General features: G+C 40.1%; 2 protein-coding genes across 7 annotated transcripts; both read right to left on the bottom strand.

Annotated features, from left to right (window-relative positions):
- Positions 1-282: 282 nt before the first annotated feature.
- Positions 283-19,915, bottom strand: CASP2 (caspase 2). 6 transcript variants are annotated; one of them, XM_074895574.1, is made up of 12 exons: positions 19,898-19,915; positions 19,481-19,631; positions 13,996-14,163; positions 12,220-12,295; positions 10,716-10,810; positions 9,114-9,290; positions 8,625-8,642; positions 7,854-7,982; positions 7,304-7,394; positions 3,611-3,760; positions 3,412-3,521; positions 283-2,298 (listed from the first exon to the last, which is right to left on the bottom strand). In XM_074895574.1, exons 2-12 carry the CDS (start codon positions 19,628-19,630, stop codon positions 2,164-2,166), a joined length of 1,299 nt encoding a protein of 432 aa, XP_074751675.1. In that variant the 5' UTR covers position 19,631; positions 19,898-19,915; the 3' UTR covers positions 283-2,163. The 6 variants fall into 6 exon arrangements, with proteins under 6 accessions (XP_074751675.1, XP_074751667.1, XP_074751704.1 ...); XM_074895566.1 differs by lacking the exon at positions 19,898-19,915 and adding an exon at positions 19,773-19,889; XM_074895603.1 differs by lacking the exons at positions 19,481-19,631; positions 19,898-19,915 and adding an exon at positions 19,246-19,326.
- Positions 19,916-22,503: 2,588 nt separating this feature from the next.
- Positions 22,504-24,493, bottom strand: TMEM139 (transmembrane protein 139). The gene is made up of 2 exons (XM_074927325.1): positions 24,246-24,493; positions 22,504-22,903 (listed from the first exon to the last, which is right to left on the bottom strand). The coding sequence occupies exons 1-2, from the start codon at positions 24,491-24,493 to the stop codon at positions 22,504-22,506; spliced, it is 648 nt and encodes a 215-aa protein (XP_074783426.1).
- Positions 24,494-27,254: the final 2,761 nt, after the last annotated feature.

Genomic DNA, 27,254 nt, shown 5'->3' with positions numbered 1-27,254 from the left:
CCACTAGCCCAGGTTGCCGAAAACCCTGTTCAACCTGGCCTCCTACTTGGTGTTTCTGCCTCTCATCTCTTTATCAATGTATTAAATTTTGTGTAGTTCAGGTGCTACCAAAATTTACAAGCAGCCCATACTGGTTGCAGCTAGCAAGTAGCAGGCTTCTGCCCAAGAGTTCAGAAGTGCCTCAGAAGGTACTATCTCAAAAAATTATGAAAAATTCTCTTTATATAGAATCTCCATTTCTGCACAAAGGTATAACTCTGCAAGTGGAAGACACTGCACATATTAATGAAACAAGAATTCTTTATTCTTTATTTTGACATTTCAAGGCAGTAAAATACAAGTATACAAAAAGTATATAAGAAAGTGGCAGTGATGACGCAGCTTGATGTAATCCTACAAAAATCTAATCCAGAGTGGACTGCTTCATCAATATACGTATCTTAAAATATTGCACTTTTTCAAATAGGGAGCACTCAAGAAGAAAGCGTTTATACTCCAGGGAGGTAGGTACAACAGCCTCTAAAATGGTATCTTAAACTTCAGAGTAAGGCACCAATTGGCAAGTGTGATCCTTGTTGCTTATCACCTTGTGTGTAAGACAAGTGCAAGATGCATGTTAATGCTGCACCTTTGTCAGCTGGAGGAAACAGCCTTCATTTTCCTAGGCAAGACAATAAAAAAAGCACATGCCTAATTTTCCAGCTTCCCTCCATATCCCTCTGTGCTTCCTATTCATAATTCTATCTTGACAAAAATATTTTAAGATATTAAAATATATAAAAAGTCACACTTACATAAAAAAGCTGGAAACTATGCCAACTTACAAGATGGGCGAGGACTGAGACTGAACAGACTACAGTCCATATGTAACTCAGTTTATCAGGATTTAGGCTCTACCACAAAAAGAGAACAATGCCTATCTCCCATAACACATCAAATAGCAGTAACTGCATCTGGACACAAGCAAGAGAAACCAGAACACGAAAAGACTATGTAGGAAATTTCCAAAATAACTGACTGATTATGCCACAACTTTTCTTATTCATCAGTTGAAACAACACTTTGCAAATATTAGCTAAATAAATGGCTTTACATGATCATGGCTGAAGACAAAACTCACAGAACAGGGTAGTAATGTGAAAATCTTCCCTTTCATTTAAAAGGGAAACAAATGGCAGTGATAAATAAACCAAGCAAAAACGCTTAGGCTGTAAAGAGCTGCCTTGAATATTTTTGTTAATTAAGAAAAAAAAAAAGATCCTTTTGTACAAGGCTGTAGGGTTTGGGAGATTCAGTTTTACAGTGCAATTTATAGGCTCCTGAGAAGTTGGTGGATTGAATGCTATGCCTGTGACACACAGGTCCTATGCCAAACAAATTCCTCAAAAGTAATATTCCATGCAATTGTTCATTCTTGGGACTAAGGGGAGCTAATCTAGAAATTCTAGATTCAAAACTATATCTGGGGCAGTTTATGGAAGCTTACTTGTCTGTATGAGAAATCCTGGATCTCTACTTGCTTTGTTGATAACCTAGGATGTTTTGTAGTTCTCTTGATAATTTGGCTACAGAAGAAATGTGCAAAAATAAAAATTTAAGGGATCAAGATGAAAAGTGTCAAGTACTGAAAAAAATAACCTGCCATTTTAGAGATGGTAAGGATTCTCTTTCACAAGGGAGTTATTTTCTAATGCACACAGGAGATGATTGTCCTGCATGAAGAACTAGACAGAAAGTATTTAAAAATTTTAAAATACAAACATAAGTAGCATTTTATGAATAATTTTCCTTTCAGAAAGGCTTAACCTTTTAAAAAGTTATATGAATAGTCTGTTTCCCTTTCCACATTCACTTTGCTTACAAATGTCCTTACGTCTCCTTCCAAAGGATGTTCCCATTTCTTCCCATTTCCAGTGCTGATCCTCTGTCCATCAATTTCTGACCATATGGAGTAAGTCAGGACATTAGAATTTTAAACCCTGAACTGAATCAGATTATAAAGAGAGTTGCCAGCTTATTTTAGAAGACATCAAGAATTAGACTGGCTGGATATAACAAGCGTTCCTTGCTTGTGCATGTGATGTCACAACCCATAAGAATGAAAACAGACTTCCATACTCAAAGTTGAGCTTTGGCAGTATCTGTCTTCCAGAGCTGGCAGGGTTATTTTCCTGGAAGATAGCCAGGAAACAGGTAAAGGTCCTGACAAAGTGTGCTACAATACTCTGACATTTCCTTGCAGCGGTGAAATTCTGTGCCTGGGGCATAACCTTCTCGTTGTTTGATCTGCCTGTTCACCTAGATGTGAAATTAAAAAAATAAAATTACTGGAAGGATTAAGAAGACAGAATAAAAATGTCATTGCTTTCTATACTCATAGTTTATCTTATTAAGTAGTCCCCTATGTACTGTCTTTCTATATTATAAGGAGAATATAGAACTGGGGTGCAGTTCCACAGCGGTTTGTTGCCGTGGTCACACTGCTGTCTTCACTCCCTCTTCCCCCATTTTCTTTATCTTATGTGAGTGCAAGTGCTTGTGCAGCTATGTGGTAAGCAGTTCAGGGAATGAATTCACCTGAAAGAAAAGCTATTTCTATAGAAAAAAAGTAATTCTTGACAAGCCAGATTAATTCTTCTCATCCATTTCACTTGTGCAGTCTCATGATGAATATGAGTCAAAGAAACAGTATTTTTACTTTGGTTAAACTGCTGTGGAACTGTGTGTGTATATATATGTATACACACATACACACAAAAATGGGGAAATTAGTAATAATTTAGTTATGAAAAAGGCAAGAACAATCGCTTTGATAGTAGATTAATCCTAACAGTTTGAAGCACTAGAAGGCTCTTCAGAGTCACACCTCAATGACTGGGTTCAGTTTTGGGCCCCTCACTCCAAAAAGGCCATTGAATGACTCGAGCGTGTCCAGAGAAGGGCAACGGAGCTGGTGCAGGGTCTGGAGCACAGGTCTGATGGGGAGCGGCTGAGGGAACTGGGGGGGTTTAGTCTGGAGGAGGCTGAGAGGAGACCTCATGGCCCTCTACAGCTCCCTGAAAGGAGGGTGCAGAGAGGGGGGATGAGTCTCTTGAGCCAAGGAACAAGCGACAGGACAAGAGGGAATGGCCTCAAGCTGCGCCAGGGCAGGGTCAGACTGGCTCTTAGGAAGTATTTCTTTGCAGAAAGGGTTGTTGGGCGTTGGAATGGGCTGCCCAGGGCAGGGGGGGAGTCCCCATCCCTGGAGGGGTTGAAGAGTCGGGTTGACCCAGCGCTGAGGGATCTGGTGGAGTTGGGAACGGTCAGTGTGAGGTTAATGGTTGGACTGGATGATCTTCAAGGTCTTTTCCAACCGAGATGATGATGCTGTGATTCTGTGAAGTGTGGGAGAAGAAAGACACTCCATCTCACCTTTACCAACATGTCAGCCACATGAGTGTCTCGAGAGTCCTCTGCAAACACAGAGGTGAGAGCCTCGATATACCAGGATCCACGCTTGGTGTTCCGCATGGCTGCAGTGCCTGAGAAGAAAGTGTATGATGAAGTTTCTGGGAAACACAGACAAATAAAACCTCCTTATGCCCCAACACTTAGGGCCTCCCCCCTATACCTTTCAGACAAGCATATCCACAGATCATATCAGAGCACGTAGGGAGACGCAGTTTGAGATTTTCTTCCTTGTTTGCATCACTTTCCTCACAGCCTGGGGAATCTGACCATTCTTTCCCATCTCTTTGATCCACTCCCCGGTCTGTCTCATCTGGGTGGGGGGAGGAAAAAGAAGAAATTATCATGAATTACTGGATATACTTTTCCTGTACTTCTTTAGCTCTGGGCAGCAATGCCACATCTGCTGTCAAGCAGAAAGCTTTTGCGTGAACTTTAAGCTTTCTCAGCTGTTTTTAAAACTCATCTGAAAGTTATTCCATGCTAACTAATGCATATACCAATAAATGCTGAACCTGCTCAACCTAATATGACTGTTAGTCTGCATGCCAAGTGATTTCCCCACCCCCACCCTCCCCCCTTCTTTCCTATGCAATCATGGGATATATGGAAAGCAAAGAACTTTGATAGTTCTTCACCATGCACATGTTTCTACTTTACACTTTTATCTACCTTAGAAATGTCAAAAAACGTCTAGTCTAGTTTGCAATGCTAGCTACCTACTTCTTGTAGAACTCAAAACGAGAGCTATAATTTTAGCAGCTAAGGTCTGCCTCCAAGACATCAAGAAAACATGGACCAAATATCTCCCCCAGTTCTAAATCTTGACTATAATATAATTTGTTTCAATCAAAAGCACAAATTGTGCAATAAGAAAATGCAAAATAATTTGACCCCAAAGACAAGAACTTGAGTACTTGAAGATTAGTTTATAATCTGGTGAACATTTAATGTCCTTTCCAGGATTCATTAGTATGTATTATGACAAGTGTACATATTCTCAATTGCTTGTTTACATGATGCAGAGTTTTCACTATAATACAGACCAACTGCTTAGTGGCAATAACTTTAGTAGTCCAGCTATGCTGTAAGAAAAGTAAAACTACATTTTACAGGCTTTCTATATAATTTTGCCCTTTTGCTGTAAAATGAGAATCTACTATTCTACTTACTTCCTAGTAAGTAGATGCTAGTCTTAGGAGGCACAAGTGTCCACTTCAGAGACCCTCCTGTTATGATGGCTCTAGGTTTTTGTTGCCAGGTCATGCCTAAGAAATGCATTTGGATTTCTAACACTTTTACAGGCAGTGGCACTGAAGGCATCTCATAATTACGCATAGGTAATGGTCAGTTTGTAAGACAGCAACGCTGTTCTTTTCCTCCAAGCAGCAGTGGGAAGGTCTGATTGTCTGACAGAATAGATATACCCTATAATTAAGACTCCATAGCTCAAAATTTCATTTTTATTTCTATCAAGTTCCTTCATCATCTCTAAGTTAGCAATACAAATTTTTCCATTTTTAACCACATTTTTTCATGTCTTCTATCACACTTCTCCAAATCCTTTAAATTCTGTATCTTCTTAAAAATTTAGTGTATTGTTCACAGTGTATGCTATTTCAGATAAGACTCAGGTAACTTTACAGTCAAACTATTATTCATACTGTTGTCACCCATAAAGTCAAAACCTTTTTCATTAAAGCTTCAAAATTAGATGTCTTCCTCATGCATTTGTCTTCAAACACCATCCCAAACTAAAAAGTGTAAAGCACTAACCCTATCAGGATATTCGTCCACATACTTAACCTCCAATTTATATCACCAATCACTGCCACAAAGATTGATTAAGCCTGTTTAAATTTTATGAAGCTCCCAGATAGTGATTTTGCCAACTGATTTAAATAACTGCTAGCTACCTATTTGTCATTATTTACCACAGTTCACTCTTCTGGATCAACGACTATATTCCACACAGATGTTACGCAGCTTCAAAGTCTCATTTTATGTCATACTGAAATCTATTTGTCTTTTCCCATTGCTTTCTGTTGTCACTGGTTTTCGATCCATGACTGCAGGTGGACTATTTCCATTCTTTAGTAGACTTCTGCCAAAGACCCTTTGGAAATTTAGAAGATACTACCACCTCCTCTTTATCTACATTTTTTTAGTGTGTCATTAATAGAAGATGGATAAGGCCTATTACATAAATGTAGGGAAAAAGAATAACCTATTAATTTCTCATTTTGTTTCAACAGAAAGACTGACTACTAATCTAAAGTTGTCCACACTATTTATACAGTCTTTTAAATGCTGCTTTTGAAAAAAAATTTGTATTGGTTAGTCTAACCTTTGAATGCTAACATGAAAAGGTACACCTTTTTGTTGACAGCTCAATTACTCTGTAACTAGCTTTCCCCTCCAGCTACTAATAAAGGTTTAAAAGAGAGGTTAAAAAAAATTTTTTTTTTTTAAATTGAGAAAAGATTTTTTTACTTTTAATTTGCTCAAGTCTCAATCCTTTGCCTACTGCAGTATCCCAGTTCTACAGCATTTTGCATAGTTAGCCTACCACTCATTCTGAACTGATACCTTTTTGGGAATAGGAAGGCCAAGCCTGATTCATTGATGTGAACAGACCCATTATGGTAACCTTACAGTCAAATAAACCTAATTACCTAATAAGGTCAGCTGCAAAGCTTTGGTTTATTACACTTATTTCCACAGTGTTATGAGTCTGCATTTTCATGTTTGTTCAAGAGTTTGTAAAGATTCAATAACATAAGAAAAGCAATCACGTTCAATTCATACTGTAAATACACATGTTACAGTATTTCCAAATGCTTAGAAGAATCAAATATTTCTGATTGCCAAAATACTTCATGTGACTAAGTTTTTCTCCTCACTGGGATTGAACGCAAGTAGATAACACGTGAATGAAACATTCTCTTGGCTAGAGGACAAACTATAAAGCTCTGCTAAAAATTAAAAAGGGAGACAATTACAAGGGAAAAGGGGTAAAAGCATACACTCTAGAAGAATTTCTCTATCACAACAGAAAAAACAAAGCTTTCTAAGACAGAACTTCGCTTTGGAGTATCCACAGTTTCACAGCAATCTCAAAAAGTCCAAATAGTTTAGGGAAAAACTTAGTCATTAGCAGATCTGAAAGGTATGTGCTTACAGACATGTGTTTATTTACAAGAGGAGGGAAAATGAATGGCACAATTTAAAAGAAAAAAAAGGAACAGAAAGTGGAAAAAAACCAAGTATATGAGAATCAAGAAAAGAATTCTGTACAATAGTATGTAAACATTCTACAGTAGTATGTGGAATAGGGTGTAAAGAAAGGTCATTTGGAGGCTGAAAAGAGGATAGGGTAAAGGGGAAAAAAAAAAGACAAAAAAAGACTTTGAGCCAACTTTGATAGCTCAAGAGACAACAGCACAAGAGACATAATACATCCAGGATCAAAAGAAAGGACCTCAGACAGGACTCCATTGCTAGTGTACCACTCTGTGCTGTGCTGCAATTCGATGCACCATACGCCCCACTCCCCCTACTGCAGGCAAAGCGAGAAAGCCTCAACATATGAGTGGGATGTGATAAGAGTTTGATATCATTAAGGTGCTCTGAGGTCTGCAAGCCAATGTACACATCCCATGCAGAGTAAAAGACACTTACAGAGCAACAGATGCAGTGGCAGCAGCAGGGCAGAGGGAGGTGAATATGGGTTCCACTTATACCTGAGAGAAGCAAAGAGGAGAGTTGACAGCAAGTTGAATGTGAGGGTGTGTCTGTGAGTAAGATGAGCCTTAATGGCATGCCCAATACAAGGCTTTAGTATGTGGGCACTCACCTCCACGGCAGGCCTGAATAAAGAACATTTTGGGCTTATTCTGAAGATTTGGACAGTTTGCATTATCAAAGAGCCGGAAAGCCTCCTGCAACTGAGAGAAGAAAGAAGATAAATATTCTTCATTGCAGCCTTCTATGAGTCAAACACAGTCTCGCCTTGTTTCCCTGTATTTTGGTTATTACCTCACTAGTCTTGATATTTTTTCCTTTAGCTCCAAACTCACCATGTGACAAACACATACCTTTCCCACCCTCTCCCTCAGCTTCTACTAGCTGGAGTTCATGAACTCTACCTAGTACTTGTACAGGAAGAGAGAATGAAATAACTTTCCCTACTTGCCCTATTTCTATGCCACTTTTTATCCTACAGACCTCCCATAGACAGCCCCCTGCCCTTTTCTTCACACAAGAACTTATTTTTTCCTTTATAAAAAATGTGATTTTTCAGTCTCCTATCACTTCACTTTAAAAAAAAAAAAATATTTCCCCGCTTTCCATCGGTAGTTTCCAAGAGATAACCTACAACACCACATCAGGACACAGCAATGTACCTGTAGTAGTTTGCCATCACTGCCATAAACCCCACCCTCCACACCATGGGAAAGCAAAGCAACAATGCACGAATCCACATCCTGATGACCTGGCAGCTTAGAGAACCTCTCCAATGCATTCTGCATCTCCTAGAAGAGAAAAAAAAAAAAAAAAAATTAATGCTTTCCAGACTTGCATAGGGGACATGGGCCAATATACTGGGAAAAACACAAATGGTCCTCCTGTTATGAAATAAACCCTACAATACATCAAATTTACAAGACAAAAGACATGTCCATAAAAGAACAGCAAAATGTTATGTAATATTCAGTCCTAAGTACAACATTGTGAAGTAGGAATCACTTAGGCCAACAGGGGGGTGCAGCAAGTATCTGGAATTGGTACACATGGATTTAACATAGGAGAAACCAGCTGATATATTATTGTGTTTTACACTGACACTTGAGTCTGGCTGGGATATTGGAGCAACTTAACAGTACACGGTAACAATTTAAAAACTTTAGGAACTCTGACAACATGGCAGGTGCAGAAGTCTTATTATGATGTTATGATGTCGCAAAAAGTTGTGGTCTTCTATAAAACACACTAACACATTCTGTATCACTCGGTTTCATTAAAAGGAATAAGAAGAAATGAGGCTGGAGAAGGCAGCAACTGCATTCCCAGGGAAAACAAAGTGGCTTGATTCAGTCATGGAATATTATCAATTTTCCCAAGTCAAGCACGGCTACTTCTCTAGCAAAGCAAAGAGTGAAAGAGTGGAACTTAACTGCAAAGACACTGGAAGACTGATAAATAGGATGGCAACTGACTCCATCAGTGAAAGGACATGGAAAAAAAAAAAAAAAAAAATCACTTAAAATTGCAAGACTAGGTCAAATATTTGTAAAATTTAACTTCTAGGATAGCAGAACACTGGAAAAGTCTATCTAGAGTACATTGCAGACTTTACTAATTTGTGGTTTTAACACACATGCCAGGTGTGATCTAGAAATTCTTGCCCCTTTCATTAGCGTCAGGCTAGAATAGTACCCCTTGTGGTCCCTTTGTGATTCTACTTTCTGTCAAGTCCTCTGCTTTCCAAGCTTCTTCAAATTTATCAGTATGTGAGCAGACATCATCCCTCATCTTCTATTCAGAAGTGACCATTCGCATCTTCCTGTTTCAGCTTAGCTATACCAAAGGGAACCTCTTAAAATGTTTATGTAACAAAGTCTCATCCATAGTGGTTGTGAAGTACTGGGATCCATCCCCCTTACCTGTGCAGTTTGATCATGACAGACAGTCACTTGATACCCAAGATGCTTGAAAAGCATCTCCAGGGAATTACAGTCCACATCTCCCCCTGCGCGATATTCCAAGTCCTTCTCACTGCTGAAATGGACGTTGCTGAGAATAAGTGCTAAGCCTCGGGGCTCTGATATCAGTTTATATGCCTGAAAAGAAGATTTTAAATTGGTAAAATTTAGACTACACAAGGAAATATTAGAGTAGACAGCAATCCCAACCTGCCAACTTGATACAATATGCAGGATTTCTTGATTGAGAAGGCACAAAACCAGCAGAGGTTAAATTTTTGAAGGGGTTGTGGGCTTTTTTAAATAAATAAAACAAATGTTTGCACTGCAACGGATCCCACATGTAACTGTATTTGCAAGTCTCCACAACTGATGATCCTACAACACTCATTAAGTTGTTATACTAGCTTGCCTTATTTCTCATTTTAAAAGAAACAGAGCTTACCCATTTCAAACTGTGAATTAGGCCTTGCTAGCTTTTTTCCCTTTCCCCATCCTCATCCCAGCACAGTCCCGTATATTCTGTCATTCCATCAAAGGCCTTAGAACAACACTACGTAAAATGTAGCTAACATTTCTTAGTTGCTGTTGGAAGCAGAGAGAGATGTAAAATAGCATGTGAGTACAACTGTAACAGGAAGAGGCTGTCAATCACTGATTGTGAAAGTGATGCGGCCAAAGGTCAACAGGGAAAGAACTTATTTAAGAGGGGTGCCTTCAAATTAAGTTCCCTCTCTGACCCTCCCACTCTAAAACAACAAATCAATAATAAATCAGTTACTAACACTCCTGTAAATTGGACGTAAAATTTAATACCAAAGGAGTATATCAAATAAGGTGCATCAAGGCAGAAGTGTAAAAGGAACGAAGTCAGGGTCACACCAACGCTACCTAATTAGGTCTCCCCAATAGTTAAAAAAATTCATCTGTTTTGCCGTACGCAGAGCCTGTGACAGAGCGTTAAGTGTTAGCACATTGTGTAACTCTAGTAAAGCATCTGCCCCACCACAATCTATGCTTTACAAACAGAATAAACAAAAAGTAATCAGACTGCCTACTTCTAACGCTGCAGATTAGAAATTCAGGTTGTTTTACCCAGTACTACCCAGCACAGAATCATGATCTGACCCATACTTCTGAGTACAGTTGGCAATTAAAACAGACAGTAACACAGTTCTAGTATTTTACAGACATTTGCAGGGTGTGCCACCACACAGAAAAAGATGAGGATGCAGACAAATAAATAGGAGGCAATAATACTGACAGCTTACACAGAGCAACAACACAGAAGGCATTTAATGAAGCTCATCATGACCAAAAACCAGAGGCAAGAGATTTGTATAGCCACAGAACTACTCAGAATTTCTTCACTAGTAAATGAGAATTACACCAAATTGAACATGACTGGTAACACCTTTCAGTTATACAAATAGCACAACTCTGATCCACATCCCAATGAAGAATGTGTTTCAACTCAGTTTTAAGTAGCACGTGTTCAGTTGATATATCCAAACACCTCACATCTTTCACATCTTAAGGAGATTTTCTCTGTCAAGTACTTACCAAGTGCTGATGATCACGATAAAATTCAGGAGAGCAGTACTTCACTGGAGGAATCGGTAGACCATCTCCATTATCCAAGGAATGTTCCATTGGTTCTGTGCGAAACAATAAAAAATTCCAACTACAAAGCCTCTGCACTGAGGTAGTGGCTTGCAAATTCTGAACTATGTTGTCTTAAGTCATATTCCTGTACTATGCTATTCATACCTCTAAAAATTTTCCTTGATCAGGGACTTCAGACAGACAAGCAAACATAGGAGAAAAACCGAAAAGTACTGGAATGGTATTCTTATTTCTTTACAATTTTAATTAGCAACTTTTTTTTTTTTGTCTTGTATGTGGATTATCCTTTTCTAAGGCCTAGTAAATTTACAGAGATGAAAACAGAATTCTTACCTAAAATTAGAGTTGTTTGCTTTCTGTCTTTTTGTACAGTATGTTCACAGTTAGGCTGACAAAATAGCTAGAAATATTCAAATAGAACAGTGCTTTTCCTTTCAGAAAAGGCCTCCCATGCTCACTGGATACAATTATTTATTTTTTGCTGAACATATTCATAAGTGATCAAACTAGACATTTCTAACTTCCATAATGTACAATGCCCTCTTATTTATCTGTCTCTGAACAACCCTTTCCTCTAGGTAACAGCAGATGAGGTGAATCATAACCAATTATTTGTCATTTGCAGACAAACACTCACTCCCCTGTCCTGAAGAAACAGAGCTAATGACATTCATGATGTCCTCTGAAATCCTTTTTCAGCCTTTTGAGGCATGGCTTTCCTGGTTGGATGAACATATGCTCTAAAAAACCAAGACAACCCAACCTTAAAACCTCTGCACCTAAATTTAAAAAAGCCTTCAAAATCACTTGTTCTTAACACTAGAGAGAGCTCCCAGTAACCAGTACACAGTTCAAGCTGTGGTTAGGAACATGAGTACTCCAGGCATTACCAGAGGCAATATAAAAACAATCAAGGAGATTCATCCCAACTAGTTCCTTGATCTAAGTCACAAATTCTTGCTATTGAAAAGATGATTTGCTGCACTAGACAGAAGCTACAGAAGTCTATGTTGGACCCATGTAACATATGTAAGGCCTTATACTTAAACCTATTTGCTAAGAAGGAATTCTATGGTAAGGAATACTGCCCGAAATCAATATCTTCTCAGCTCTCGTTCAGCTAAACTCTATTACAAACCTTAAAGAAGAAAATCTTTGCAGAATCTTTTTACTGACGTGTACTGTTTAAGCAACAGAAAATCCTGTAAGAATAACTGAAGCTGACTAGGAACTGAGTTCTCTGTTTCACTGTCATTTTCTAGCCTAATTCTGCCTCCTATATCTGATCATAACATAGTAAGTTCACTGTCAAGTTTGTATTCCTGGAATGATCAAAGTTGTGGTGAGTTTATTTCTAGAATTGAATTAAGAGAATATTAAGAATTTAGAAACAACCAACCAGATAGCCAATCAAGTATTTACAACATCATGTGTGACTCACCAATCCAGCGTGGTCTCTTTGAATTACACAACTCACTGACAGGGAATGGAAGATTTGATCCATAACAGTGTTCAAGCTACAAGACATACAATAAACCCGTGAAAAAGTACCATAAACCAGCTATTTTTTTTAATTTACAAGCTTGTACCACAAGAGAATCATGGAACAAAGATACATGCGTTTACATACACATATATATGACTTTTAAAATGGTTCACATCCAAATGAAACATCCTGACAAGATGGCAGCATTTTCTGTCAATGCAAAATTCCTTCCCTTCTTTGCTCATCTCTACTACCAAAATTCCCAGTTTGGAAACCTTACAGCGGTCATCATGTCCTCCTTGTTTTTGCCAAAAATTTAATTTTCCAGTGATTCCTATCTTTATCTTTGCTTTCAAGATTTCATTGTTCATATAGCAAAGCACAGCTGAAAACAAAAAAATAGAAAGGTAGTCTAATAAATTTTATATTTTAATAAGGGAACATCTCCAAAGTATCTGTTCTTCCTTCCTTTGTATGATACATGTTTACTGCAAGTTTCCATCCTTGTCAATGCAGTAAGACTACTTAATCTTTGCTAAATTATTCCTTTAATCCAGTGCTAACAAATGTAGCTTGTGAAATAAAAATAACAAAATAAAATCCCTCTCTCCTCAATAGACAAGTCTAGCTTTTAGTAGCTTTCTACTCAGAGAATCATTGAACACTAAATGAAAAGATTTCAGAAAAAAAATATTTTCTTTCCAGCTTGGGTTCTTGAGGACACATCCATTAAGAACATGTTGGATATAAAAATATCCAGGAACCTTGTGCAGTTCAACAAGGGAAATGCAGAGTCCTGCACCTGGGGAGGAGCAACCCCATGCACCAGTATATGCTGGGGGCCACCCAGCTGGGAAGCAGCTTGGCAGAAAATGTCCCAGGGGACCTGGTGAAAATAAATTTGAACAGGAGCCGGCAAGGTGCCTTTGTTGCAAACAAGGCTAATGGCATCCTGGGCTGCGTTAGGAGGAATGTTACCATCAGGTCAAAGAAGGTGATCCTTCCCCTATGCTCAGCGCATCTGCAGTCCTGTGTCCAGTTCTGGGCTCCCCAGTATAAGAGAGACATCAACATAGTGGAGAGAGGCCAACAACAGCCCACAAAGATGATGATGGGACTGGAGCACCTCTCCTTTGAGGACAGGCTGAGAGAGCTGGGATTGTTCAGCCTGGAGCAGAGAAGGCTCAGTGGGCTGTTATCAATGCCTATAAGCACCTGAAGAGAGGGTGCAAAGAGGACAGACCCAGGCTCTTTTCAGTGGTGCCCAGTGACTAGAGGCCATGGGTACAGCTGAAACACAGGAGTCTCCATCTGAACATCAGGAAACACCTTTTTACTGTGAGGGTGACCGAGCACTGGAGAAAGCTGCCCAGAGAGGCCCCTGAACCACCATCTTTGGAGATATTAAAAAGCCACCTAGATGTGACTCTGTGCAACCTGCTCAAGGTGATGCTGCTCAAGCGGAGGGTTTGGACCCGATGACCTCCCGAGGTCCCTTCCAACCTCTATCATTTTGGAATTCTGTCTGTAAATTCTGTTCTTCCCAAATTCCTTCTCCTCTGCTTTTACTAAGGCTACTACAAGTTTCAGTTCGCAACAAAATCCCATCCTATCCTTCGTAAACAAATTTTTTTTTCCATTTGAAAAAGATCACTTTGTGCCTAAAATCATTCTGAAATCCAGTCCATCCATCCCTTTTAACAAATAAAAAAAACCCCAAAACTGTTGTACCCTTGCAGTCCTGTGACTCAGGTTGGATGTTGTCTTCAAGATCATTGTCTCCAGATGCTGCTGTTTTGTTTCTCGTAGAGCTTCACAGAAGGCTGAGAAGGCATTAGGGCCTCTCTTGGGCAGCAAATCAAGGAATTCCACATTTTGGCTGAAGCTCCCAGACTTGGCCTAGATTCAGAGAAAAAACAAAATTCACAATCAAAGTAACACCCCAACACAATTAATTTTCAGTGAAACTTTCAGAACAACTAATTTTATTTTTTTTTTACTTCATCTAAATGTTTCATCACCATGCTTAACTGTGCTACATCCATTTTTATTGTCTTTCCTAGCTGATTTCACTCCTATTACTCTGTTCCTACTAGCTCAAGTGGGAGAGTATATGACAACACAGCAAGCCAACAATTCATACGTTACTACACACACAGTAATATGCCCTCTTACTTCCAGTTACTGTTGGAGTAGTATCTATTTTCCCCTATTGAATACATGAAGTCCAGAACATGCTTCCATTACTGCCCAATAGTTTATGGTCTCATGCGCAGACATGCAAATCCCTCAGAAAGCATTAAGTAAAATACTTATTATATGCAGTCAATTAAAAAAAAATTACATATGTATAGACTGTAACATATAGACCAACAAAGCAATATATAGTTGTATATGAGAAAAAGTAACAATCAAATATTAAATGTATGTATCTAAGACATTCAAGAAGTTTTAAGTGTTAGAATATTAACAGGGAATTTGCCAACAAACCTCTAATTTTCTACAATAATAGCCTTTCCTATGGTATGTAAAACACACCAAAACATCACCTACTAAAATACTGGGTATCAAAAATAAATTTTGTCAGTTGCATGGAACTGATCTGATTTGAATTACAACTTAGATTCAAGATCTCTTCTTTTGGAGTAAGCCTTAATAATAACATGTGTAAATCCTCTGCTACAAAAGATTTCACATCATCTGGCTTCTTTCACAAACTTTTTCAAGCTTGGTGTTAAAAGCAGATTGGATTTTGTCCCATCATATTGTTTGGAAGGTTATTGCAAAATCTTGTTGATCCAATGCTTATGAACCTATTCTGAAATTTCAGACCTATGTTCATTCATGACTAATAGCATTTATTTTTGTGTCAACAATGTCCTTGACTTCAGTGTTCTCCTGTCCTTCCCCTTACTTATCAAACTTCTTTCTATAAATCAGTCTAGATTTGCTACAGTAAACAAGCCACTTTCTTTCAGCCTCCTCACAAATAGCTCTTCCCCTTGATAATGCAGGTACCCTTTCTTATTCCCATGGAAACCTCAGCTTTCAGAACACAGTTGACTAGAAGTGCATACAGTAATATCTCACCTGTGTCCTTCCAGAAGTACAAAAATACTTGCCCCTTCCTCCCAGTAACACTTCTCCATTACTCCATAGAAGATAACCAGCTCCATATACTCGTATCTTGCTATAAGCCCACTGCATTTTATTTTACCTAATAAAGTAAATTGACAGCTGATATTCTACAGTACCTATTAACTGTTTCTTCCTTTCTAATAGGCCTGCAGCTGTTTATGACAAGCTCTTCTTCACTTTATGTCTTCATAGTCTATGACTCTAAACCACGAATCAAGATCACAAGCTGCCCTCAAGAATTGGATCATAAGTTTTACTGAAAAGTTAAGAAATTTCCATAATGTTCATATACTGCACTTCATATGTACAGTAGTCAGCTTTTGGCAGACTTCTTCTTTAATGCTTCCTTAAATACCCAAAGCGCTGTACCTCCTCATGTGAATTCCACATCAACAGCACATTTCAGTTATACTAAACAATGTTCAGCAAACATTCAGAAGTAAAACTTTCATAAGACAGACTGCTTTCATTTTATTTCCTAATACATCCTTAACTTTTTTTTGTACCCTCATGGATGAGTTTGATAATCTGCATAACAGGCACTGGTTGCATGATAAACTCTGAATTCCTGGCAAAATCCCATAGCATTAGTCTTCTTATTGAGACTGAATATACAAGCAGAATCTGTGGAGAAGAGCATATATTTGACAAACATCCTCATCAAATTTATTTAACTTTGTCAAAGCCAGTGATCCCTGCATTACTGTCTAGTGATCAAGACAGAGCATTTAAATCCCTGTATCTACACAAACTGATAGTCTTTGATTACAATACAGAGTATTCCACTTGCTTAAAAAGCAAGAGAAAGCTCTTGCTATCATACGTGCAGCTTTGAAGGTCCATCCCAGAGTTCTGGGAGAACATCACATCCTCTGGCAAAGTGGCATTAATGAAGTGGATTTTGGACTTCATCTTAAAAACAGCTGTTTCCACTGCCCCACTTTATTTCCACTATCTTTTTTGCTCTGTGTTTGAAATCCCTCTTCTGAGTCTTAATCTAGATAACTTCTATCATCTTTGCTATACAGTAAGCAAAAGGTTTTCCTTATTCTTTCTGTAAAATATATAATTGAAAAAAACTCCAATTGTTGAGTATCTTTCTGAGTGACGCAATTTAAATTAATTCTGGTCAGTTCCTACTCTCTTTCCCCACTTTGGACATCAAAGGAAGCTGCTCCTATTTATTAATTTTTCCTCTAGTGTACACCTACAAACTCTTTACTTAACTCTTCATATTCCTTGTGAGGTCTTCATCCAGCTCAACCACCTTTGTCTTCAGTGGCCCTTCCTCCAATGTCCTCCCTTCCCACCTTTTTCTTACTTGTAGTAAAGTTTCAGTACTGGTTTAGCACCTCATACTTGAAGAAATTTCATGCTTCCTTTATCTCTCTGAGCTCTTTGGCTTATTTCACTTTCCTTGTGAGGAAAGAGTGCCCTATTTCCAGAACCATTTTGTTTATTCTTCTGTTTCGTTTAAATGAAACCAACAGGACCAGTATAACTGTTGTGGTTTTAAGACAAAATAATTTCAAACATAACTATTTATCCAGATGTTCTCAATTTCCCAACCTTTGGGGGGAGCAGGGGGATATATAGAATCAGTTAGTTACAGCATCCAGGAAAATCTACGCTCTATCATCAGACACAGTGACATTTGTCTCCTCCTACTTCCACTAAAGTACCTGATGCATCACAATACATTTTCAAGAATAGGCTACCTAACAGCACTTCTAAAACCTTTGTTCACATTTGAGCCAGAGTGGAAGAATACTACAAATTCACAGACTTACCACAGAAAAACAAAAGGTAAGACAAAGTGGTTTTGACTCAGGTGACTTATTTTTTTTAATGCATGTTACTTTTTGTTTATCTATAGCAGTGTTATGATTAGTACTGTACTGCAAATGTTCCCTTAATTTCTATCCTTCCAGTACAATGCATATTTTTGCAGTATTACTGTTCCAGTTGTTAATGGTTTCCTCCTACCCCTGCCATATTTCTATTTCTGCTGGAATTTCCAGATTCATACCCTGCAACAGTAGTTCAAGTCACTTTGTTCTCTTGCTCAGGCTGCTATTGCTATTTATATACATATAAGATCTTAGTTATCTGTGTATGTTGGATTAGGCACAACATTTTCCACTACACTATTACTACCTAGCTTATCTATCATAACACCTCTCTCCTTACTGATAATCCATTACTAAGTATTGTTGCATCTCCTTTTATCTAGTTACACCTGGAGAGGAAGATTCCATTTGTCTTCTTCCCCTCTGCCCAATGCTTCTTAAATACAGCAGCATTCTGCCAAAAAGCTATTTTCTCTGACATCATCCTACCTTCGAGAGGGCAGCTTTTTTTTTTTTCTTCCCCTTTCCTTCGTCCCCCTTCAGTAACTAACTGCAGGCCAGCAACTAAACATCCCTACTAACTACCCATACTTCAGCAGTGTCATTGTTTAACCCCTGGTTGGCTGCTAAGCACCAGAGTCATTCAGTCACTCCTTCCTCAGCAGGATGGCTGGGGAGAATCGAAAGGGTAAAAGTGAAAAAATTTGTGAGTTGAGATAAAGTCAGTTTAACAGGTAAAGCAAAAGCCATGCACGCAAGTAAAGCAAAATAAGGAATTAATTCACTACTTCCCATCATCAAGCAGATGTTCAGCCATCTCCAGGAAAGCAGGGCTCCATCATACCTAAGTTACTTGGGAAGACAAATGGCCTTACTCCAAACATTCCACCATTTCTTCTTCCCCCAGCTTTTATTGCTGAGCACAATGTCGTACTGTACAGAATATCCCTTTGGTCAGCTGGAGTCAGCTGTCCCAGCTGTGTCCCCTCCCAACTTCTTGTGCAACCCCAGCCTCCTCACTGGAAGGGCAGTATAAGAATCAAAGACCTTGACTCTGTAAGCACTCCTCAGTAGTAACTAAAACATCCCTGTGTTATCAACACTGTTTTCATTACAAATCCAAAACACAGCCCCATACAAGCTGCTATTCAGAAATTAACTCTATCACAGCCAAAACCAGTACAATCAGTACTTGATCAATTCTCTGATTTTCACTGTCTTCCTGCATCTTTGTTCTCCTTCATCAGAGACCAGAGCTATTTCAGGTAAGACTGCCTGCATCTCCCACAACTTAACACAGGTATCCATGACAGGTCCCATGAGGAATTTCACATTATCTTTGACACATAATGAGTCAAAATTAATCAGGAAGTTATTTCTTCATTGCTTTCAAAACCCTTATCAGTCTCAGGTTCATACCTTCTGTACTGGTGCCCAGGAAATAACTCATAATTCTATTTTTCAGCATCTGTTCTTATGACAGGACCATCAACCTTACTAAGAGACTAAAAAGTCCCTCAATTGCTTCCTTGCATCCCAAGATGCACTTGATGTGCACCTTCAGTTCTTTTCTTTGCAGTCTGCTTTCTCTTTGAAGACCTCTATCTCCACCCTGCAGAGTCTTCCGTGCATTACGTCTTCCGTGCATTACCGTACCTCTGGGAGCAATCCCAAGTCCAAAGACTTCATAGCACCCACTGCTTAGGTTAAGTATCAAAAACCTATTAATGGCATTCATCATCTGAGAGCGAGACTTAGCTCACGTAGTAAGGTTCTTCACATAATTTACAAACACGCATATGACACACAAATTCTTTAAGTTAAAGGTGCCACAACAAGCTGGTTCATAATACATTCATTTACTTACTTTCACAGTATTCGCTTGGAAATAGGTATTGTTCCTACTTCTAAAAATGAAAAAGGCACAAAATGGCAACAAAGGACGGGAAAATACCACCTGACTCACAAAGCACAGCCTGTCACAACTACATACCAGCATGCAAGCCAACACTTTTGTACATCTCAGACAAAATCCATATTGCCAAAAGCATCTTACGCTTCTGTGTGTTGCAAGCAAACCCTGCACTGCTTTGCATGTTCTCCAAACGTAATCACATTAAAATACACAGGTAACACACAGATTAGCTCTACCGTGCTGCGACTGCCAAGAACTTAAGGTTCTTAACTAGAAATAAAGCTCACAGTGCAGCGAAGTATAACTTACATACCTGTATCATTTCCATCATCTCCGTGGTGATGATGTCCTTCTCTATCATATGCTCAGCCAATTCTTTCAAAATCAGCTGCTTTGCCAGCATCACCCGGTTCTTCTTTAGCGCTTCCTGGTGACATCGCTGCATGCCGCACGCCACGAGCATCCTGGCGAGAGAGGAGAGAGACCAAAGCCAAACTCACGGGCAAGAGCCACGCTTCACCCGCCTTTCTGCTCCAGGGGGAAGCAGATCGACCCCGCGGGCACCCGCCGCCAGACAACGGGCGGAAGAGGCCTCCACCACCTACCCCACCGGGGATGGGCGAAGAAGGGGGCGCTCTGTGCCACCCCCGAGCCTCGAGGCGGCAGGGACCAGCCCGCGAGCCGGTGCAGGCCTCAGGGCGCTCCCCCAGGATCAGCTCCCGCCACTCACCGCCTCGCTCCGCCCTCCCGGCGGCCCCAGCGATTCAACTCGCCAGAGTCCACTGCTTCCGGTCACGTGACCGAGGCAAAAGCCCCGTCCCGCAGTCCCTCTCCTTGCAGAGGCCAAACAAAACATGGTGCCACCGCCCGATTCGCGCATGCGTAGTCTAGGTCATGTATCTTCCACCGGGGCGCGGCCGCGGGGGGTGGGGTTTGCTCGAGGCCTGTCACAATTGTGGCGATATTCTGCGCGCGCAGCTGGTGGGCAGAGGGAAAGCGCCGGGGCTGGTTTTATGGGCGAGGGCGTCTTGCACGTCAGGGTAATGAGAGGGGTTCTGCCTTTAGATATAATTAACAGGTACGCAGCTTTTCTTGCAAACATACCGCTTCTGGTTTGGTGGGTTTTTTTGTTTTTTTTTTTTTTAATTTTCAGAGGTTTTGTTACATATATTTTGTTGCCATACGTTTCAGCTGAAGTCCAAAAAGGGCTCAAATAACGTTCTGTATTTAGAAGGGAGAAAGGGAGCGCAGAGGATGTGCAGGAGTACACCTGAAATAGGAGGGGGAAAGCAAGTGAGCATCCTTTTAGCAGAAGCAAATTTACAGCTCCTGTCACGTAAAGCTTCAGACAGTTATTCCTTTTCCTGAGGAGTTTCACATACTAAAACTTAACACAAGTCCAAAGGCTTAAATAACCCTTACAGATGCTGAAGCCAAAATCCTAATGATTATAACTGGTGGCATTCTTGCCCTTTGTTTTGGCTAGTTTTTATCTGTGCTGGTCACCTGAATTTCTTTCTGACTCCTGGCAATTCAGTGCACACAGAAAGGTCCGGGTTGCCCAGTTTAGACCAAAGTTTCTGTTCCTGTGCAGTATACCTGTCTGCTTTTTACTGTGGTTTGTTCTTTCATGCTTGCAGATACAGGAGGGAAATGCAAGAACTGATTGGCTTTAAAAAAAATGTTATTGCCTCTATCGGCAAATACATCTCTTATAATACTTTCATGATAGACGTATCATAGCTGCTTCATAATGATATTAAAAGTGATTCAGCTGTAGCTTTAGAAGTGGAACTCCTCTCTTTTTTTCTAAGCCAGGATTATCAAATAAGCAGGATGCAAGCAAAAGCATGGAGTATTTTGGAAGGAAAATCTAATGATGCCACCAGGTATTTTTAATGTGGTCCCATTTATTTATAAACAACATAAAAGGTCTTTTCTCCCTTTGAACTGTAAAGAACAATAAGAAATAATTGATTTGCTTCTAGCCTATGGTTTGATGGTAGCTCATATGAATTAAAGATGATGCAGTTGTATGAGACAAGGCTGTGATAATTGCTGTTCTCCTTCATAAGGAAATTCAGACCACCATATTTCTTTTTTCTTTGTTTGTTTGGACATTCACCACACATTAATGTTTCTTTGCATACTGCAGACCACTTTAGTGCTGCAGAGCCTATCATTTTAACTCACCCATTTTAAAAGACTGCCCAGCATGACTGAGCAATGAGAGCTAGAATATGGCTCCAGCCTAGAGTCATCACGAAGAAGACTACACATGCCTTGAGACTGTTATCCTCAGGTGCTCCTCACTGCAGCAGTGGCCTCGGCAGACAGATTGGCTCTTTCCAGAGTCTGGGGAGAAGCCTTCGTGCATGGTGTTGTTACAGAGAACTGGAGGAACATTGACGTTTCTGTGCAAATGTTTGCTGTGATGACAATAAAGTATCTCAAGACATCTGTTTGGGGCTGTAGTACAGCAGAGAAATACACCTTCCGACAGAGCTGCAAAGACTGGTGGTCCAGGCAGAGGATATGTATATATATGTATGTTGTCCCACTGCCAGCCTCTCTTACAGGAGAAAAACTGCTATTATCTCCCTCTTGTCTGCCACTGCAGGCTGTGTGGGATGAGAACCTTGTGAACAAAAGTAATTTCATGGTGCCATGCTTGCTGTCAGCTTTTCAGCCCCAAGTGACAGGTATCAAGGTGGTGCCAGCTTCCAGATGAAGACAGCCACCCTCCCCTCAGTCATGCTCCAGTACAGCACAGCTGATGACATGCAGCAAGAGTGGCAGAGGGGTAGCAACAAACAGCACAGACCATAAATTTGTGTTGCTGCAAAACAGCAACTTGAGGAACTGTAGTGTCTATCTCTCAGTAGGGATTTTAGGGTGGCTGATGATTGCACAGCTCTCAGCAATACTGCTGTTTGTAATACACAGGCAGAACCTACTTAGTGCTGTTTCTATTCCTCCCCTTTCCCAGGCAGCTTCTCCTGGCTGCACTCTACAGTCCTTCAGAGGTCCTTTGGCAACCTTGTCTCTTCTCATGATTCACTCTCCTGCCCCACAAAGGTGTATCTCCAGTTTGAGAATTGTTGCCATATATAACACAACTTTCCTCACAGTGGTTTTATGCATCTGCCAAGACAAAGCATTATGGTATTGCATTGATTTAAGTGACATCAGAAGCTGAGTCTGTAGTTCAGCTCTGGTTCAAAGAATGGTGAGACAAACTTTCATTTCAGGCATGAAAAATCTCTCACCTTCCCTCTAGGAGTGCCCTGTATTTAGGTAAGGGTGTGGTTCTGCATTCATGGAAAGTGAAATTAATCATAATACCGAGGGCTGGAAAGCATCTTCAAAGACCTCATCGTTGATGGCACTCTCATAAGCAGGTGGCGGAGTGAGTGGCTCTAGTGGCTCAAACCTCTCTTCAATACCTTTCACTTCATGGATGTCTGAAACAAACCGCTGCAGCCTTGGGGGCAGAACCAGCTGCAACGGCATCCTAGAGCCTGTGTCTGTCTCAGAGGTGCTCATTGTGTCTGATGCCCTGAGAGCCTCCACCATAATCTCTTCTTGGGCAGATGATTCAGTAACTGCGTTGTAAGGAGGAGGCTCGTTCAGTGGTGAGGGCACGAAGCCTGGATTGGATGCAATAGTCCATATGGCTGGAACTGACATGGTCATCACCTCCTCATAGGTGGGTGCTTCATAGGCAGTGTTCACCCTGTGCACAGAGAGGAATGCCAGTTACACTGGTTATTTTACTGTTTAGTTTACGGAGAGGTGAGTAGTCTGGATAATGTCCTATAGGGACCATGCTACAATCAGTAGATGGGACTGGGACAGGATCTCTCAGGTAGTATTACTGTATGTGATATTCTGTCACTGCATCAGCTCACTTGTCCAGCCAACTTAATGTCTTGCTTTTTGGTCTAGAGAATGGCTCACCTGACTCTTCCCACACTCCTCAGAATAAATGAAGAAACTCACAGTGTTCAGTTCAGTATCCTAGGCTTAGCTTGATGTCCTTCATTTAAAACCTCCTACCAGTTAAAATTTATTACTAAGAATTACTAACTACTGATTATTTCTTGGAATAAAACAGGACCTTGCATTTTTAATATATTAGCTCAATGTTCATCTATTTTTAAGAAGTGGAGAAAAGTATTTGCATTTAATTTAAACAACAACTAACTATTCTATGTTAGAGTATCTGTAAAGAAAAACGTTACTTTAGAAACATCTTCCTTTTTAGGTCATATTTTAAAATAAACAGATACTAATTTTCTTCTAGCATGCCCCCGAGCTAGAAAAGCCCAATATAGACTGCTTTTTATGTACTCTTTCTAAAAATAAACACCCTACAAACCTACCCTCCTACAAACTCCATATCTGAGAATGTCAAGTCATTTATGGATGTGGATAATGATTACCTGGATTATACAGACAAGGAAGCAAAGAGGCAAATAAAGTTATACTCTTCAACTACACTAGGCAAATTGGGTTTAAATTAGGTGATGCTGAGAACCTGCAAATGTACATGAACTCAAAAAGATGTGGGAGTATTCAGGGCCTCTCAGAATCAGGGTTTATTAGTGTCAAGCTGGATTTTTAAGACTGGAAACACACCCTGTTACAGGTTCCTTTTTAAAAGTTTACTGAGGAACAGTTGCTCTGGAGATAAGGTTTATAGAGCTAAGCCCAGCTAAGATTGAGTATTGCTTCAGCATTTTTCCTTTTTCCTTGTCTGACTCATTGTTTGGCAAAACTTAATTACTCAAATCAAAACAAAACTGGGCCTGGATCTGTTTAACCTTGGGAATTGTTAGTGGATCTGTTCACAGGGGGAAGAAAATTTATATTGGACAAGATAGAGGACATGCATGGTATAGACATTTGCAATCTCCACCTGAAGAATGAAAGAAAACAATCTATAAAGAACTTTTGTCTTCTGGAATGAGATCTGTGTTTGGTGCCCTAGGGGAAGGGCAGCACAACAGTATGTAAAACGGCCATGACTGAGGAGAGAGAGTTAAAGTAAGAGAAGTAACCAGGTTGCTGCCTACCCTGCTTGGCTTTGTCTGTTTGTAGGTATCTCATTTGCATCATGTCGGTGCTGATTCCTCAGGTAACACTCGACAAACACACTGAGCAAATAGCCGATCAGGCACACTCCCCCTACCCCTAGGAAGAAATAGCCTACTGGATTGATGTTAGATGAAATGGCCAGCATGGTGACCCCAATGAGAAGAGCAGCAGTGAAAAGAAGCAACAAGGTTTGGCGGATGTTCTTCCAGTGTGTCTCTAACCACATGGTAGTATAGATGGTTGTAGCAGACAGCTGAGAACAGATGAGAAGTTAAGGGGACAGACATCTGTGGGAGACACAATAGTTTTTTCAACATGAAGCATGAGCATATAAACACATTATCAGTATCAGGACCAAAATAAGAACATACATACTCAAGTACATGCCATCATGAGAACATGCAGCTATGCATATGTGTAATAAGCCTGGGAAATCTGTGCATAAATGCATGTCAGTAGTCTTTCCTATGTGAACACATACTGAATAATGGGAATGCTTGGACACACAGTTGCAAGACAAAATGCATAAATACACCATTAGCACTTAATTGCCAGGCTTACATAAAAAGGTTTAGCTTCTTAATAGAACTTAGACCAGTCTAGGATGCAGATTTGAGGTTACTGCAAATGTGAAATGCCAAATAACTTTAAAGGTTAATTCTAGGGCATTTGTACGTTGCATAATGAACATTCAGATACTAGTTCAGATCAGGGAAGAAATGTAGCCTTATTAATGGGCTTGTCTGCCCCAGTAAATTGAGGGTCTAACTTCAGTGTAGCATTATAGCAATAACATGACTAGGTTCTAGACATAGCTGGTGTATGTTTTCACAAAATATAGGCATGTGTTTGAATATTTTTCTATGTCCTTGTTGTTTTTCCGTTTATGTGCTTTTTTGCACCATTCTCACACACGAGAACCCCTCCTGTCCCCCATTCCAAAGCCCATCTCTGTGAAAGAGAGAGCAGTTGTCACTGTGTGCAGTCAATATGCAATGAATAACAGGCATCTGTGGTATTCAAGAATACTATAATTAAGGAGTCATCTTGCATGTGTTATAGAAACCTACATATATCCCACTGTTTTGATGAAGACCCCTTTGAAGGGAAAAAAGCATGACAATGGGCATATTTTTTATGACTATGCATCTTCAAAAAATATAGTTTTATACAGTTCCATGTTACATTGTGTGCTTTTGCGCACTAAATGCATTCCCTTGTTACAGCAAAAATACATAAATGTATAGATACAAATGCCAGGAAAAGAAACACATTCATTTTCAGCTATACTTACCAGAGAAAGGTTTCGGTAGGTAGGAGCAGTCATGTTTTAACTTCTGACTTCATCACAAGGTAAAATGTACAAGCTCTTTTGTTCCTGCTCCCTCTTTTTCTGAACTGACGATGGGACACCAGTAAAAACTCTCCCTTCCTTCTTTTGAGTTTTCCTGTAGGGAGATGACGAAGATTTCTTTTGAAACTAAAAGCTGGGTAGTAGTGAATATGGGAAAGTACCAAATGATGGGAAGATCCTGTTGTACGAGTGTTCTGTGGGAAACTAGAATCTCCTTTTTTCAGGTTCTGAATCCAAAGCAATTTCTAGACGATCACATACCTTCTACTCTTTTGCAGCTCTTCTAGGTCTGTCCCACAAAAGCAGGAAACTCATTAGGAAAGAGGGTGGAGTGAGCAGTGGGGGAGTGCTTACCTGTGTTGGATCTCTTTGGTCTGTTTTACTTTAATGGGAGAAACTGCCCTGAAAATTATGTTTTCCCCACTGCGTAGCAGAGGAATCTTGATCTCTGCCTCACAAAGCAGGAAGGACTGCTGGCCCAGCCCACATCACATGGCATAAATATGAGTTCTGTAAAATGTAAATCTATACATTTTTTAATCTTGTTTGGGTGCTCTTTGTCAGGTGTTGATTTATGTCCTCTTTGATTTTACAAACAAAAGGAAAAAAGGAGGCAATGGGTTATTATTTCACAGAGGGCTGAGTTAAAATCCTTTTTACTCCCTGATGCATCTGGGAATAAGGAGTACTGATAAGCTACAAAACAGTTACTGAATTACTTCATGAAATCTTCTATTATCTGAACCTTTAGTGTGTGTCTGAAAATGTAATGTAATGTAATGTAATGTAATGTAATAGAATAGAATAGAATAGAATAGAATAGAATAGAATAGAATAGAATAGAATAGAATATTTGGAAGGGACCTACAACGATCATCTAGTCCAACTGTCTGACCACTTCAGGGCTGACCAAGTTAAAGCATGTTATTAAGGGCATTGTCCAAAATGCCTCTTAAACACTAACAGGCTTGGGGTATTGGCCGCCTCTCCAGGAAGACTGTTCCAGTGTCTGACCACCCTCTTGGTAAAGAAATGCTGCCTAATGTCCAGTCTAAACCACACCTGGCACAGCTTTGAACCATTCCCACACATCCTATCACTGGATACCAAGGAAAACAGATCAGCACCTCCTTGTCCACATCCCCTCCTCAGGAAGCTGCAGAGAGCAAATGAGGTCGCCCCTCAGCCTTCTTTTTTCCAAACTAGATGAGCCCAAAGTCCTTGGGCACTCCTCACAGGACATGCCTTCCAGCCTTTCCACCAGCTTTGTTGCCTTCCTCTGGATGCATTCAAGAACTTTCACATCCTTCTTAAATTGTGGGGCCCAGACCTGCACCCAGCACTCAAGGTGAGGCCACACCAACCCTGCATACAACAGGATAGTTACCTCTTTTGACCAGCTGGTCATGCTGTATTAGATGCACCCCAGGATGTGGTTTACCCTACTGGCTGCCAGGGCACAATGCTGACTCTCACTGAGCCTGCTGCTGACCAGCACTCCCAGATCCCTTTCTGCAGGGCTTCTCTCAAACCCCTCCTCTCACAGTTTATACTTGTGCCTGGCATTACTCCATTGTAGGTGCAGAATCCAGCAATTCGACTTGTTAAATTTCATGCCATTGATGATTTCCCA

This window comes from Athene noctua, chromosome 1 (genome assembly GCF_965140245.1).
Source record: "Athene noctua chromosome 1, bAthNoc1.hap1.1, whole genome shotgun sequence".
NCBI lineage: Eukaryota > Metazoa > Chordata > Aves > Strigiformes > Strigidae > Athene > Athene noctua.
Note: the sequence above shows the minus strand (reverse complement) of the source record. Positions and strands in the feature narration are given on the sequence as shown.

Excerpts from the sequence above, each read along its gene's own strand:
- TMEM139 (XM_074927325.1), bottom strand. The coding sequence starts at position 24,493 with ATGTGGTTAGAGACACACTGGAAGAACATCCGCCAAACCTTGTTGCTT. Across the intron at positions 22,904-24,245 it reads AACAGACAAAGCCAAGCAGG|GGTGAACACTGCCTATGAAG; the intron begins GTAGGCAGCAAC and ends CTCTGTGCACAG.
- CASP2 (XM_074895574.1), bottom strand. The coding sequence starts at position 19,630 with ATGCTCGTGGCGTGCGGCATGCAGCGATGTCACCAGGAAGCGCTAAAG. Across the intron at positions 12,296-13,995 it reads TGAGTCACAGGACTGCAAGG|CTTGAACACTGTTATGGATC; the intron begins GTACAACAGTTT and ends TATGTCTTGTAG. Across the intron at positions 10,811-12,219 it reads AAAGAGACCACGCTGGATTG|AACCAATGGAACATTCCTTG; the intron begins GTGAGTCACACA and ends TGTTTCGCACAG.